Raw genomic sequence first — 13,744 nt, 5'->3', positions numbered from 1 at the left:
GCCTAGAGAAAGACTGATTGTGCACATGAATAATGATCTAAACAGACACACAATGTTGTAGCGAGTGAAGCCTGTGAACACACACGCACGCACACACACACACACACACACACACACACACAAAAGTTGGGTGTGGGTCCACAGACAAAAAGGGAAAAACAGCATGATTACAATCGAGCAGCATGTGAAACACAAACGTGACTTACTCCAGATCCGTGATCATGAGGTGCAGATCAGAGTCAAAACTGACTCCAGAGGCCATGAGTCCCGCTGGAATCACCAACACACCTGAGAAAACTCCTGAACGATCCCAGCGTCTGTCATCCTGCTGCTGAACACCTGAAACACACAGAAGAATGCGATCAAGCGATCATGTTGCAACGTGCCTGTAATTCCACACACACATTTTTATGACAATCTGAAGGCGTGTCAGAGCACCACTAACATCAACCCAGAATGCACTTCACAAGAGAACAATGCTACATGTGAAAAACATATCATCATCATACATGTAGTTTAGGAAAATAAGGCAATTGAACTTTGAACCCACTTTTAAAATGGAAGAGAAAAAGCTTGTTGTTGATTTGAAAGACTGTTTGTCCAATCAGATTCATCTGGTCAACGTGGTGCTGCATCACACACAACCTCACCAAAACAAGAGCTCGGTATTGATACAGATTTAAGCTCAGCAGCGAGATCTTTCAGCGAGTGTTGAGAGTAAAAGTTTGTTTTGAGATCCTCACGATCCATTGGTCACTGAATAATGTCTGTTTTAATGGATCTTTGTGTTCTTTACAGTCAGAAAAAACAAAAAAAACATTTAATTCTAATCCAACATACAACAGATGAGATAACGAAGCCATTCCAGACCACTCTCATTAATATGCGCTCATTTACAGAAATGCCAGTTTTCTTAAAGAGACAGTACCGATTTTAATCATGTGCTTTACAAATCAATATAATTACCTGTAAACTATGAACATGCAACAAGATAGAATATGTGCAGTATCATATTTATTGATTGAATAAATGGATTTTATCATTTTGAAAAGCTAAAATATGACCAAAATTATGAAAATCTATTAAATCTATAATTTGTAAAAAATATTTTTCGTAATCTTTATCTTTTAGCATGTTCACGTGTTGACCAGTCATCTAAATTGTCATCAAATCAGCAGTTGCTCACTTTCAAATGAATTGCCCGTAAATTAAATCACAAAATAATTACACCACAAAATAATTAGGTCGTCTTCTCTCTTAAAGTTATTTGTTAAATGTACCCAAAAAACATTTTATTTTATACAATGCTGTATAGCATTAATAAAAATTAAATATCTGTAATATTTATAAACCTCAACATATTTTTTTAATCAAATTTACTTGACACACAAATCCCTTTTTACAGAGTAGTTCGAAGGTCCCTGTATAATTAACAGCATTAACTGGGAATTTCATTCATGTGTCAGCAAAATGAACATTATCACTGAAATACGCCCAAATGAATCGATATCGAATTCCTAATCGAAAGCTTGTGAATCAGAATTCAATCAGGAAATCTGTATAAACCCTTCCTGATACATTCATAAAATATTAATAAAAAAAAAAAAGTAAACATTTAAATTAAAAGATCAATCTTGTGATTTTAAGAATGCTTTTTTTGTGGATCTTCTCCCCTTTTTCTCCCAATTTGTAAGTCCTCGTGGTGGTGTAGTGACTCGCCTCAATCGGAGGACGAATATCAGTTGCCTCCGCGTCTGAGACCGTCAATCCGCGCATCTTATCACGTGACTTGTTGAGCACGTTACCATGGAGATGTAGCGTGTGTGGAGGCTTCACGCTATTCTCCACGGCATCCACTCACAACTCACCACACGCCCCACCGAGAGCGAGAACCACATTATAGTGACCATGAGGAGGTTACCCCATGTGACTCTACCCTCCCTAGCAACTGGGACAATTTGGTTGCTAAGGAGACCTGGCTGGAGTCACTCACTACACGCCCTGGATTCAAACTCGCGACTCCAGGTGTGATAGTGTCAATACTCGCTGAGATACCAGAACCCCAAAAGTGATTTTAAGAACTGAATCTCAGGATCATTCAAATGAAGATCATCATCAATATTTTTACACAGCCAAACCAAAAACTTTCATATTAATACGTTTTAATGTTTGACTAAGTAATTTTTCGTTACGTTTAAAAAATGAAACAGGCCTACAGAGGGCCAAATTACACTAAATCACAAAATAAAACAATAAATGTGCTTCTATTTCATTAATCATCATCTTTGGGTTGATTTTTCATTAAAGCATGAGCTTTGGGTCATTTATTGTTTTATTTTGTGATTTAATGATTCATTTAAGGATTTTATAGTTTTACCAATTTCATTATGTATTTAATGATTTACCTAAATATTTATTTAAAGTAATAGTTTGCCTAAAAATGATAATTCTCTCATCATTTACTAAAAACTGATTGTATCACTTCAGAAAGGGTTAAAGGTCATTGACGAATGGGAGAAATATCCTTTTTGGGTGAACTATTTCTTTCATTATTTAATTTTGACTCATTTGCGCCTCCATACGTAACAATTAACTTAATTTGAACACTGAATAGTGTCATAAAACAAAGGAGGTGATTTAAATCAGAAAGTTTACATGATAAGCAGAACATCTGTGCCAACAGCACAAACACACGTGCCCACGGGCAAACCAGCTGCGATCGTTATAAAACGGAAGAGAAACAGACTGAATACATTATTTGAACAAAGACACAACACGATACTCAGAACAACAGATGCAAAATCACAAACATGTACATTTGGATGTGTGAGACAGAGAGAAATGTGGTTTAAGATAAAGCCAAATGTACCGTTTAAAATGTGTCAAATCACTTCATTAGCTTGTGTTCACACATCTAGTGTTCTCCAGCACACTACTAAACATTAGTGCCAATCTAGAGCTGACTAAAGATAAAGCAGAACTAGAGAAAGTGTGTGTGTGTGTGTGCAGATGTGTCAGTGGGTGGAGGAACACGCTTGTTTTCCTGGCACTGAACGGCATCACATCATCAGCTGCAGCAATTTGTGGTCAGAAGACATTTGAAACTGCATCAGACGTCAAACCCTCCGAAACCCCATCACAACACACACCACTGGTACACACTCGTATGGAAATCACATTATCAGTCCACCACAAACTCCTGCTAGAAGTGCAGTGGATCATTTTTCATCCGTTTCAGCTCACACAAGTACACAGCGGCCTCAAAGAGTGTTTGGACACTTCAGTCGCACTTTTCTGAATGTGATCGCATTACATAAGAAAATAATGAGTTACATAAGATTCTCAGTTCTGACCCATTTTTGCTCAATGACTTTGACTGGTGTAGTGGTGATGTTCAGTAGCTGTAAGTTCACACAGATGTTCTTGCATCATTAGTGTTGGACAATAATCTGTTTAAAATGCTTAAACGAGTTAAGCACACTGATTTAACGAGTTAATTCAGTGTGATTAATAATATAAAAAATGTATGCAATTAATGTAATTGCAGCTTGTAGTTCCACGTGTTTTCTCCAGGGGGCAGTAAGTGAAACTCCAGCTGTATAGACAACACACATCTTATCCAGAGAACAAACCACCCTCACCGACACCAGACAGCAACAACCGAACAACCGAATTGTTGGAATTCCTGAGCATGAGGAAGGCAGAGATATGGTGGAATTCCTAGATGAGCTCTTCCCGAGTCTGCTCGACATAACAGGCCATAAGATGGCAATCGAGTGAGCTCAGAGATCCGCGGAGGGAGACAGGCCCCGATCAATTCATGCCAAATTTCTGAGATCATCCCATAAAGATCTTGTGTTACATGAGGCGAGGAGTAAAGGAAAGCTTTCTAGGAAAAACCACAACATTTTCTTGTACCCAGAATTGGACAAGAGAGAAACGTGATCGATTCAAGTAACGCAAGAAACTGTTACATCAACAGAAGATCACTTTTGCACTGATGTTCCCGCTCAAACTGAGATTAGATAATAAGGAAGGCCGTAAAACATTCACATACCCACAGCAAGCGATGTCCTTCATGAAGTCAATGGAGTGAGTTATTTTGTGATACTCATGTTGCTGCCTATTGGACCTGACTCACTGAACATTCACGTGACTCTCTAAGGAAACTGGGCACCTTTTTGTTTCTTTTTGTGCTGTTCCACCAGGCGGCTGGAGTTTGTTTTGTGGGGTGGCACTCCTTCAGGACAGTGTGCTGGTGAATCTGCACGTACTTTGTGTTTATTCCTCCTATTGGCTGGAGTTTGTTTTGTGGAGTATTCTTTACAGGACATTGGAAGGATTAGGTCATCTACTGCACTCATGAACAGCCGGCACTGAATTTAATGTGTTACATCTTTAATGCAGTTATAATGAATGCGTCACACCTTTAATGCGGTTATATTTAATGTGTTACATCTTTAATGCAGTTATAATGAATGCGTCACACCTTTAATGCGGTTATATTTAATGTGTTACATCTTTAATGCAGTTATAATGAATGCGTCACACCTTTAATGCGGTTATATTTAATGTGTAACATCTTTAATGCGGTTATATTTAATGCTTCACATCTTTAATGCAGTTATAATGAATGCGTCACACCTTTAATGCGGTTATATTTAATGTGTTACATCTTTAATGCAGTTATAATGAATGCGTCACACCTTTAATGCGGTTATATTTAATGTGTTACATCTTTAATGCGGTTATATTTAATGCTTCACATCTTTAATTCGGTTATATTTAATGTGTTACATTTTTAATTCGGTTATATTTAATGCTTCACATCTTTAATTCGGTTATATTTAATGCTTCACATCTTTAATTCGGTTATATTTAATGTGTTACATTTTTAATTCGGTTATATTTAATGCGTCACATCTTTAATGCGGTTATAATGAATGCGTCACATCTTTAATGTGGTTATATTTAATGCGTCACATCTTTAATGCGGTTATAATGAATGCGTCACATCTTTAATGTGGTTATATTTAATGTGTTACATTTTTAATTCGGTTATATTTAATGCTTCACATCTTTAATTCGGTTATATTTAATGCTTCACATCTTTAATTCGGTTATATTTAATGTGTTACATTTTTAATTCGGTTATATTTAATGCGTCACATCTTTAATGCAGTTATAATGAATGCGTCACATCTTTAATGTGGTTATATTTAATGCGTTACATCTTTAATGCGGTTATATTTAATGCTTCACATCTTTAATGCGGTTATAATGAATGCGTCACACCTTTAATGCGGTTATATTTAATGTGTTACATCTTTAATGCAGTTATAATGAATGCGTCACACCTTTAATGCGGTTATATTTAATGTGTTACATCTTTAATGCGGTTATATTTAATGCTTCACATCTTTAATGCGGTTATATTTAATGCTTCATATCTTTAATTCGGTTATATTTAATGTGTTACATTTTTAATTCGGTTATATTTAATGCTTCACATCTTTAATTCGGTTATATTTAATGTGTTACATTTTTAATTCGGTTATATTTAATGCGTCACATCTTTAATGCGGTTATAATGAATGCGTCACATCTTTAATGCGGTTATAATGAATGCGTCACATCTTTAATGTGGTTATATTTAATGCGTTACATCTTTAATGCGGTTATATTTAATGCTTCACATCTTTAATGCGGTTATAATGAATGCGTCACACCTTTAATGCGGTTATATTTAATGTGTTACATCTTTAATGCGGTTATATTTAATGCTTCACATCTTTAATGCGGTTATATTTAATGTGTTACATTTTTAATTCGGTTATATTTAATGCGTCACATCTTTAATGCGGTTATAATGAATGCGTCACATCTTTAATGCGGTTATAATGAATGCGTCACATCTTTAATGTGGTTATATTTAATGCGTTACATCTTTAATGCGGTTATATTTAATGTGTCACATCTTTAATGCGGTTATATTTAATGCGTCACATCTTTAATGCAGTTATATTTAATGCGTCACATCTTTAATGCGGTTATATTTAATGCGATACATCTTTAATGCGTTACATCTTTAATGCGGTTATATTTAATGCGTTACATCTTTAATGCGGTTATATTTAATGAGTTACATTTTTTAATGCGGTTATATTTAATGTGTTACATCTTTAATGCGGTTATATTTAATGCGTTATACCAGTGGCGGCTGCTGGTCTTTCAAAGAGGGGAAGCTCATTTTTGGCCTACATTATAAACTTATTTACCCTATTTTTTGCACTAAATCAATCTTAGGTGTTGATCTGCCCTGCTGTTTAATTCTAATTTTTTCCTCGTAAGGAAGACTTTCAAATGGCTTCGCCAAAATCAGGTCGACAATATTAGCACCGTCTGCCATCGTGCGCAGTTTCACCCGTACGACGCTAGCCTAGCCTACTGTATGAATGAATGAATGAATGAATGAACGAACGAACGAACGAACGAACGCTCTAAAACAAAATATATTAAACTTGGTAAAACTGAAACAAGGAATGTGGTGTATAATTGTGTGAAATGTATTATGCAAATTGACTAGCAATTTCGGCAAACAAATATAAAGAAATAGGTTGCAGCAGTTTGTCTTTCGACTACACTTGAGAAATCCACGATGGGACTGAGCGCGAAATAGCTTCAGTGACTTCTTATAGTACAGATGCGCTGTCAATCAAAAGGAGACGCAGCCTTTCGACAGATCCTCCAATCATCACAAGGAAGCCCGGAGTCTGGGCCAGCCCACTCCTCATTCACCCCCAGAGACGCTGAGCGTCCGTGGGCGGGACATAATCGCAGCATTTATCCAATGACCGTCTATTTTCGGAGCACTGAAAAAAACTGTTCAGAGCAGCCCCGTTGAAGTCAATGGACGCTCGGCTTCAACAGGGAAATGCACTGACGCTACGGGAATGTATGAGAAGTAAATCGAGTCAGCCGACCTGCTATATGTAATGTAGCTGATTCTGAACGAACTCGTCTTCGAGATGAACGTGTTCTAACGCATTTTTAGTCAATAAATTGTTTACACAATAGTACATATTTGACCATTATTTGTTTGACATTATAGGGGAAGCTGAGCTTCCCTTGCAGTCTTAAAGAAATCCCCACTGCGTTATACTAAAGAAAACATTTTTTTTATCTGAGAATGTTGACTATAATATTAAAAATACAAATATTTTAAAATATCTAAAAATCCTTTAAAAAAAATGCATTAATCTGAGAAGCAGCATATAAGATATTTAGACTTGCTTTTACAGCATTTATGTTGAATATAAATATATTTTGTCTTTACTGCACTCGCAGAATTATAAAAAGTGAAAAATACACTTATATACAAAATATATTCACATAAAGCAAGTCTAAATATCTGATATGCTGATTCACAATTAAATGTTTCTTCTTTTAAGGATTTTTAGACATTTTTAAATGGAAAACAAGACAAAAACACTTTATAACTAGAGGATTATTGCAGTGAATTTCTTTATTAAACTTAATAAAACATTTTAATTCAGTGAATGTCATTTAGAGGTGTTTTTAAAAGACAATTTTGTCCTCTTTATTACTGGTAAGCACTTTTAATACAACCTTTTAAGTCGGGCCACAAGCTGAATAATCGTTTAAGAGTTAATGATTAAACGTTGCAATAATCACCCGAAAAATCGTTCTAATAATCGATAGATTAATCGATTATCAAAATAATCATTAGTTGCAGCCCTACTGTATAGTAAAATGCAGTATTCACAGTATCAATATTATTATTATGATAATAATAATAATAATAATAATAATAATAATAATAAAGCAATATATAAGAATAAAAGATTGTGAAAAATTCAATGGTGTGTTGAAAAATAGTTGTTCTATTTTTTACTTTTTAAATGTTTTTAAAAGTTTTAAGAATTTATTTAGAAACAATTTGGTTGATGCAATTAAATTAAACTTTAAAACATGGAATTAAAATACTTTCATTGCCATTATTCTCTATAGGATAAAAAAGTACTACTTAAATGATTATTGTTAAGGACTTGACATGCAAGTTGTTATTTTAATGTTGTAATATTTGGATTAGTTCACTGATTCAAGGTTCCCACAGTCAAATGTGTCTCAACACATGGGGAGGCATAGTCACATGTTTTGTAACATCCTGCTTTCGAGTCTCAGAGCTGCTGTGAAGGGATACGACCTTACGGGGGGTAAAATGTCATTTGAAACATGTCCAAAATAGTGACATCTGCTGTCTTTATATAAGACTCAAAACTGATGGTACGAATGGAACATTATATAGTCGAGAGATCAGATTACACTGAATTCTGGGCATGTTTGCACATCTGGAACCCAAAGAAAAGCATCAAACGATCCAGTCGTGCGCGGACATGTTACACTGAAATAAATAAGAAAATGTTTCTCCTGAAAGATTGATCCAGTTCACATGATCCTGAGCAGTAAAAGTGCTGTAATGAACCAACATGATCACACAGGAAGTCGGCATGTTGTTACCGAGAGTTACGGTACCCCAAGGTCAGCCATATTTTTCAGATTCACTGACATGCGCCATCCTTAATCACACTTTTTTTTTTTTTATTGTCTTAAGCATGTTTTCCTTCCCCTGAGGCGAGAGCGGAAGCGTGTCGAGTCAGCAGAGTGGAAGACCCGGGTTCAGATCCCGCATTGAAACCAGGAAGTAATCGCGTTCGCACAATCATTGAGCCCATTTACATGCACACCAATATGCTGATAACTAGGGCTGAAACGATTAGTCACAGAGACGCTCATCACTGACGCCGAGGCACAGAGAAGCTCATCACTGATGCCGAGGCACGGAGACGCTCATCACTGACGCCGAGGCACGGAGACGCTCATCACTGACGCCGAGGCACGGAGACGTTCAACACTGACGCCGAGGCACGGAGACGTTCAACACTGACGCCGAGGCACGGAGACGCTCATTACTGGCACAGAGACGCTCATCACTGACGCCGAGGCACGGAGATGTTCAACACTGACGCCGAGGCACGGAGACGCTCATTACTGGCACAGAGACGCTCATCACTGACGCCGAGGCACGGAGACGTTCAACACTGACGCCGAGGCATGGAGATGCTCATTACTGGCGCGGTGGCACATAGACGCTCATCTCTGGCGCGGAGATACTCATCACTGGAGCGGAGGCACGGAGACACTCATCACTGGCACGGAGACGCTCATCACTGGCGCGGAGACGCTCATCACTGATGCGGAGGCACGGAGACGCTCATCACTGGCACGGAGACGCTCATCACTGGCGCGGAGACGCTCATCACTGGCACGGAGACGCTCAACGCTGACGCGGAGGCACGGAGAGGCTCATCACTGGCGCGGAGACGCTCATCACTGATGCGGAGGCACGGAGAGGCTCATCACTGGCGCGGAGACGCTCATCACTGGCGCGGAGACGCTCATCACTGATGCGGAGGCACGGAGACGCTCATCACTGGCACGGAGACGCTCAACACTGACGCCGAGGCACAGAGACGCTCATCACTGACGCCGAGGCACAGAGACGCTCATCACTGACGCCGAGGCACAGAGACGTTCAACACTGACGCCGAGGCACGGAGACGCTCATCACTGACGCCGAGGCACGGAGACGTTCAACACTGACGCCGAGGCACGGACACGCTCATTACTGGCACAGAGACGCTCATCACTGACGCCGAGGCACGGAGACGCTCAACACTGACGCCGAGGCACGGAGACGCTCAACACTGACGCCGAGGCACGGAGACGCTCATTACTGGCGCGGTGGCACATAGACGCTCATCTCTGGCACGGAGATGCTCATCACTGGAGCGGAGGCACGGAGACACTCATCACTGGCACGGAGACGCTCATCACTGGCGCGGAGACGCTCATCACTGGCGCGGAGACGCTCATCACTGGCGCGGAGACGCTCATCACTGATGCGGAGGCACGGAGACGCTCATCACTGATGCGGAGGCACGGAGACGCTCATCACTGGCACGGAGACGCTCAACACTGACGCGGAGGCACGGAGACGCTCATCACTGGCACGGAGACGCTCATCACTGGCACGGAGACGCTCAACACTGACGCGGAGGCACGGAGACGCTCATCACTGGAGCGGAGACGCTCATCACTAACGCGGTGGCACGGAGACGCTCATCACTGGCGCGGAGGCACAGAGACGCTCATCACTGGTGCGGAGGCACGGAGACGCTCATCACTGGTGCGGAGGCACGGAGACGCTCATCACTGGCGCGGAGGCACAGAGACGCTCATCACTGGTGCGGAGGCACAGAGACGCTCATCACTGGTGCGGAGGCACGGAGACGCTCATCACTGGCGCGGAGGCACAGAGACGCTCATCACTGGTGCGGAGGCACGGAGACGCTCATCACTGGTGCGGAGGCATGGAGACGCTCATCACTGGCACGGAGACGCTCATCACTGGCGCGGTGGCACGGAGACACTCATTACTGGCGCGGAGACGCTCATCACTTTACTTAAACAGCTATACTTCAGAAGAAAAAATAGTTAATTTTTCATATTTAAAAATATCAAAAAATCTTTTAAAAAAGATGCATTCACCTGAAAAGCAGCATAACAGATATTTAGACGTGCTTTTAGAGAATAGATCATGAATATGAGTATATTTGTCTTTACTGCACTCGCAGAAGTATGAACATGTGACAAAATACACTTATATTTTAGATACATTCTCTAAAAGCAGGTCTAAATATCTTATTGCTTCTCATCTTCTTTTAAGGATTTTTAAGACAATGTTAAATGGAAAACAAGACAAAAACACTTCATAACAAGAGGATTTTTCCCCTTTAATTCCCTCATTTAGAGGTGTTTTTAAAAGATCATTTTGTCCTCTTTATTGTTAATAAGCACGTTTAATTCAACCTTTAAGTTTTTATTTAGCTGCACAAGCTGAATAATCGGTTAACAGCGAATGATTAACCGTTGCAATAAACGCCGAAAAGTCGAATAATCGTTAGATTAGTCGATTATTAACATAATCGTTAGTTGCTGCCCAACTGATAACTCCCAAAAATCTGTTTATTTAAAACAACTGGACAAAGCAAGAAATCTTCTTTTATGTGAGATTGGAAATAATCGAGTTATTCTCTTTCATGTGCACAACACACAATAGGTGTAATCGGCAAAAACTACTAAAGGTCGGCAGATAGTGGATTTTATGCCGATAACTAAGGATGTGAAAAAGGCAGATAATCGATGAATCGGCCGACAGTTTTTAAAATCAATTTATAGAAAATCCCAAAAGAAGTTCATTGTGCTTCCACATTACCAATAATAACCAGAAAATGAAGATTTGGTGCAGAACACTGGACTTTAACTATAAACAAGCCCAAAACACTCCAGGGACTCTTATTTTGAAATGATGTAGACTTGGCTCCGTAACAATGCTCTATATGTAAGAATTTAACGAATTTAACTTTTTATAGCCAATATATTCACCAGATGAAGAGTTTTGTATGTATATATTTCACCAGATGACGTTTAATGATGAGGAATAAAAAACTATCAGTATTGATTTTTGCCGATAACCGATAGTTCCAAACAACAACCATCACCACTGATCACTTCTTAAACCATTACAGCGGTCTACCTCTAAAATCTACCCGTGTCCATTAGTTTATTTTTAAGCCGTTTATGACCTCACTTTCATAAAGAAATGCCATTTATGTGTTTACATGACCACACACACACAATCACTGCAAGAACCGCTGAAGAAAAGTTCCCAATTTCACTGAGATCAGAGTCTGAATGAACAACAAGATTTCAAGACACCTTAAACTATTCAACAGAATCCATTCACGTCTCCTCAGAGTTCTCCGGAACAGGTGTCATCCCTGTTTAACCACATAACACATAATAAAGACAAGACTATAAATATCTGCTGACAAGATTCAATCAAACCAAAACAGTGTAAATGCTTCATATCTGAGATTATGTCATTCATTGTATCATTCACAATGACTTTGTTGCAAAACACCAGATTCCACACAAAGAACCAAAAAGAATCATTCTACCACGTTTGTTTGTCATTCTTTTTTACTGTGGTGCTTCCACGGTGACATGAACGATGGCAATGCCATGTTTTGGGACATCTAATATTTGTTTCCTCTCAATGCCTTCCAGTATCAGGTCTATACCACAACACATATGTGGAAATCATTCACAGACACTGTCTGTGTCACTTTATTCTCTTAAAGTGGAAAACATGGATAATAAATGACTGCTTTTAAACATTTCCTACCAAAACCCCCCACAAAAGCTCAAGTTTACTCAATAAATGCATGACTTGCATTGCACATATCTGTCTGATATGTTCATGCTGTATAACCAGAGGAACTAACATTTATTAGATTTCATATATTACAATGTGTTTTTCTCTAGAGCTGCTTAAAAACAAATATTTGTATTGCCTAAAGCGCTATACAGATAAACTTGACTCAAAGTTTTACCACCCCTGTACTATAGTACTAACTTTTATCAGTAACTGTGAACACTGCACATATAATGATGATCTCACACAAATCAGATCGATTAAATCTCTCCACACCTGCCCAAACGACTCAAACAGCAGCGAGTTCAAACGCACCTGATTCTTCCTCTTCTGTTCTCATATAACTCCTACAAACTTCAAATCGCTCGTTTTTCTGGTCTTCTATCGCTCATGTGAACACGATTGATCCGCTGATCAGCGGGAATAAATAAAGTTAATGAACTGTTGCTCACCGCGCCGATCAAGCGCACACGGAAACTTTGTATCAACATGAACTGAGAAGCGCATACAAGTCCGAGTCACTTCCGCGAATCGGTTCGTTCGGACAGATCAGATGCAAATGAACCGGTTCATACGTTAAACCTCTTCATTTGAGTCGTCGTCGCTCATATATGCTGCGTCCGAATATCCATACTTCCCTCCCATATAGTATGCAAAAAACAGTATCCCAATAGAGAACTGCGCAAATCCTCAGTATTCATGAATCACCAGGATGAGCTGGAGAGACTCTGAAGTGCACATGGACACTTCACCATCCCACAATCCCTGGGGAACTGAGGAGACCAATCAAAACGCTGGATCATTTTCGCGGGTGTTGTCATTACATCATATATAATGGAGCCACAGGTCAATACCCACATCACCAGATGAAGGATGTCCGGAATATTTATACTACTCGCATGCATACCTAAAGAATGCACTGTTTTACATCGGAGAAGCCTGCGCTTCTCTCCTTTATCAAACACAGTAAATGCTGTGACAGTAGGGGCCCCAGTAATGCAAAAGCTAACCTTGGCTTAAGCCCCAGGGCCCGCGGCAGCAGGGGGCCCCGAACACATGGAGAGGCGGACGTAAACGCCATGGCTAAACCCATCCGTGTAGCACATGCAGTGTTGGGTAAGTTACTCTAGAAAAGTAATTAATTACTAACTACTAATTACAGCTTCCACAGTGTAGTTAGATTTACTGTATTATTGCATTACTAATTACTTTTTAAAACGCCTGACCAACCTCGACCAGATGAACAATACAAGGATAGACATGAAACTGTTGATTTCATTCTTTCAAATACATCTAATTAATTATTCATGAACTGGCCAAAGAATTTAAGGGGGCGGTGTTAAATTAGAAAACATATATTTTAACATTAGATGTTCAAATTAA

The 13,744-nt window shown here is 39.3% G+C and overlaps 1 protein-coding gene across 1 annotated transcript in view; it reads right to left on the bottom strand.

Moving 5' to 3' along the window:
- LOC127626106 (transmembrane channel-like protein 6) overlaps positions 1–12,856 on the bottom strand; it is a 38,802-nt gene extending 25,946 nt beyond the window's left edge. The window contains exons 1-2 of the mRNA XM_052101669.1: positions 12,677–12,856; positions 207–339 (exon numbers count right to left, since the gene is read on the bottom strand). Coding sequence (XP_051957629.1) covers positions 207–339; positions 12,677–12,701 — 158 coding nt within the window. The 5' untranslated portion in view covers positions 12,702–12,856. The remainder of the gene's footprint in view (positions 1–206; positions 340–12,676) is intronic.
- Positions 12,857–13,744: the final 888 nt, after the last annotated feature.

The sequence above is a fragment of the Xyrauchen texanus genome, chromosome 32 (assembly GCF_025860055.1).
Source record: "Xyrauchen texanus isolate HMW12.3.18 chromosome 32, RBS_HiC_50CHRs, whole genome shotgun sequence".
Lineage (NCBI taxonomy): Eukaryota > Metazoa > Chordata > Actinopteri > Cypriniformes > Catostomidae > Xyrauchen > Xyrauchen texanus.
This window is presented reverse-complemented; position numbering and strand designations above follow the sequence as displayed.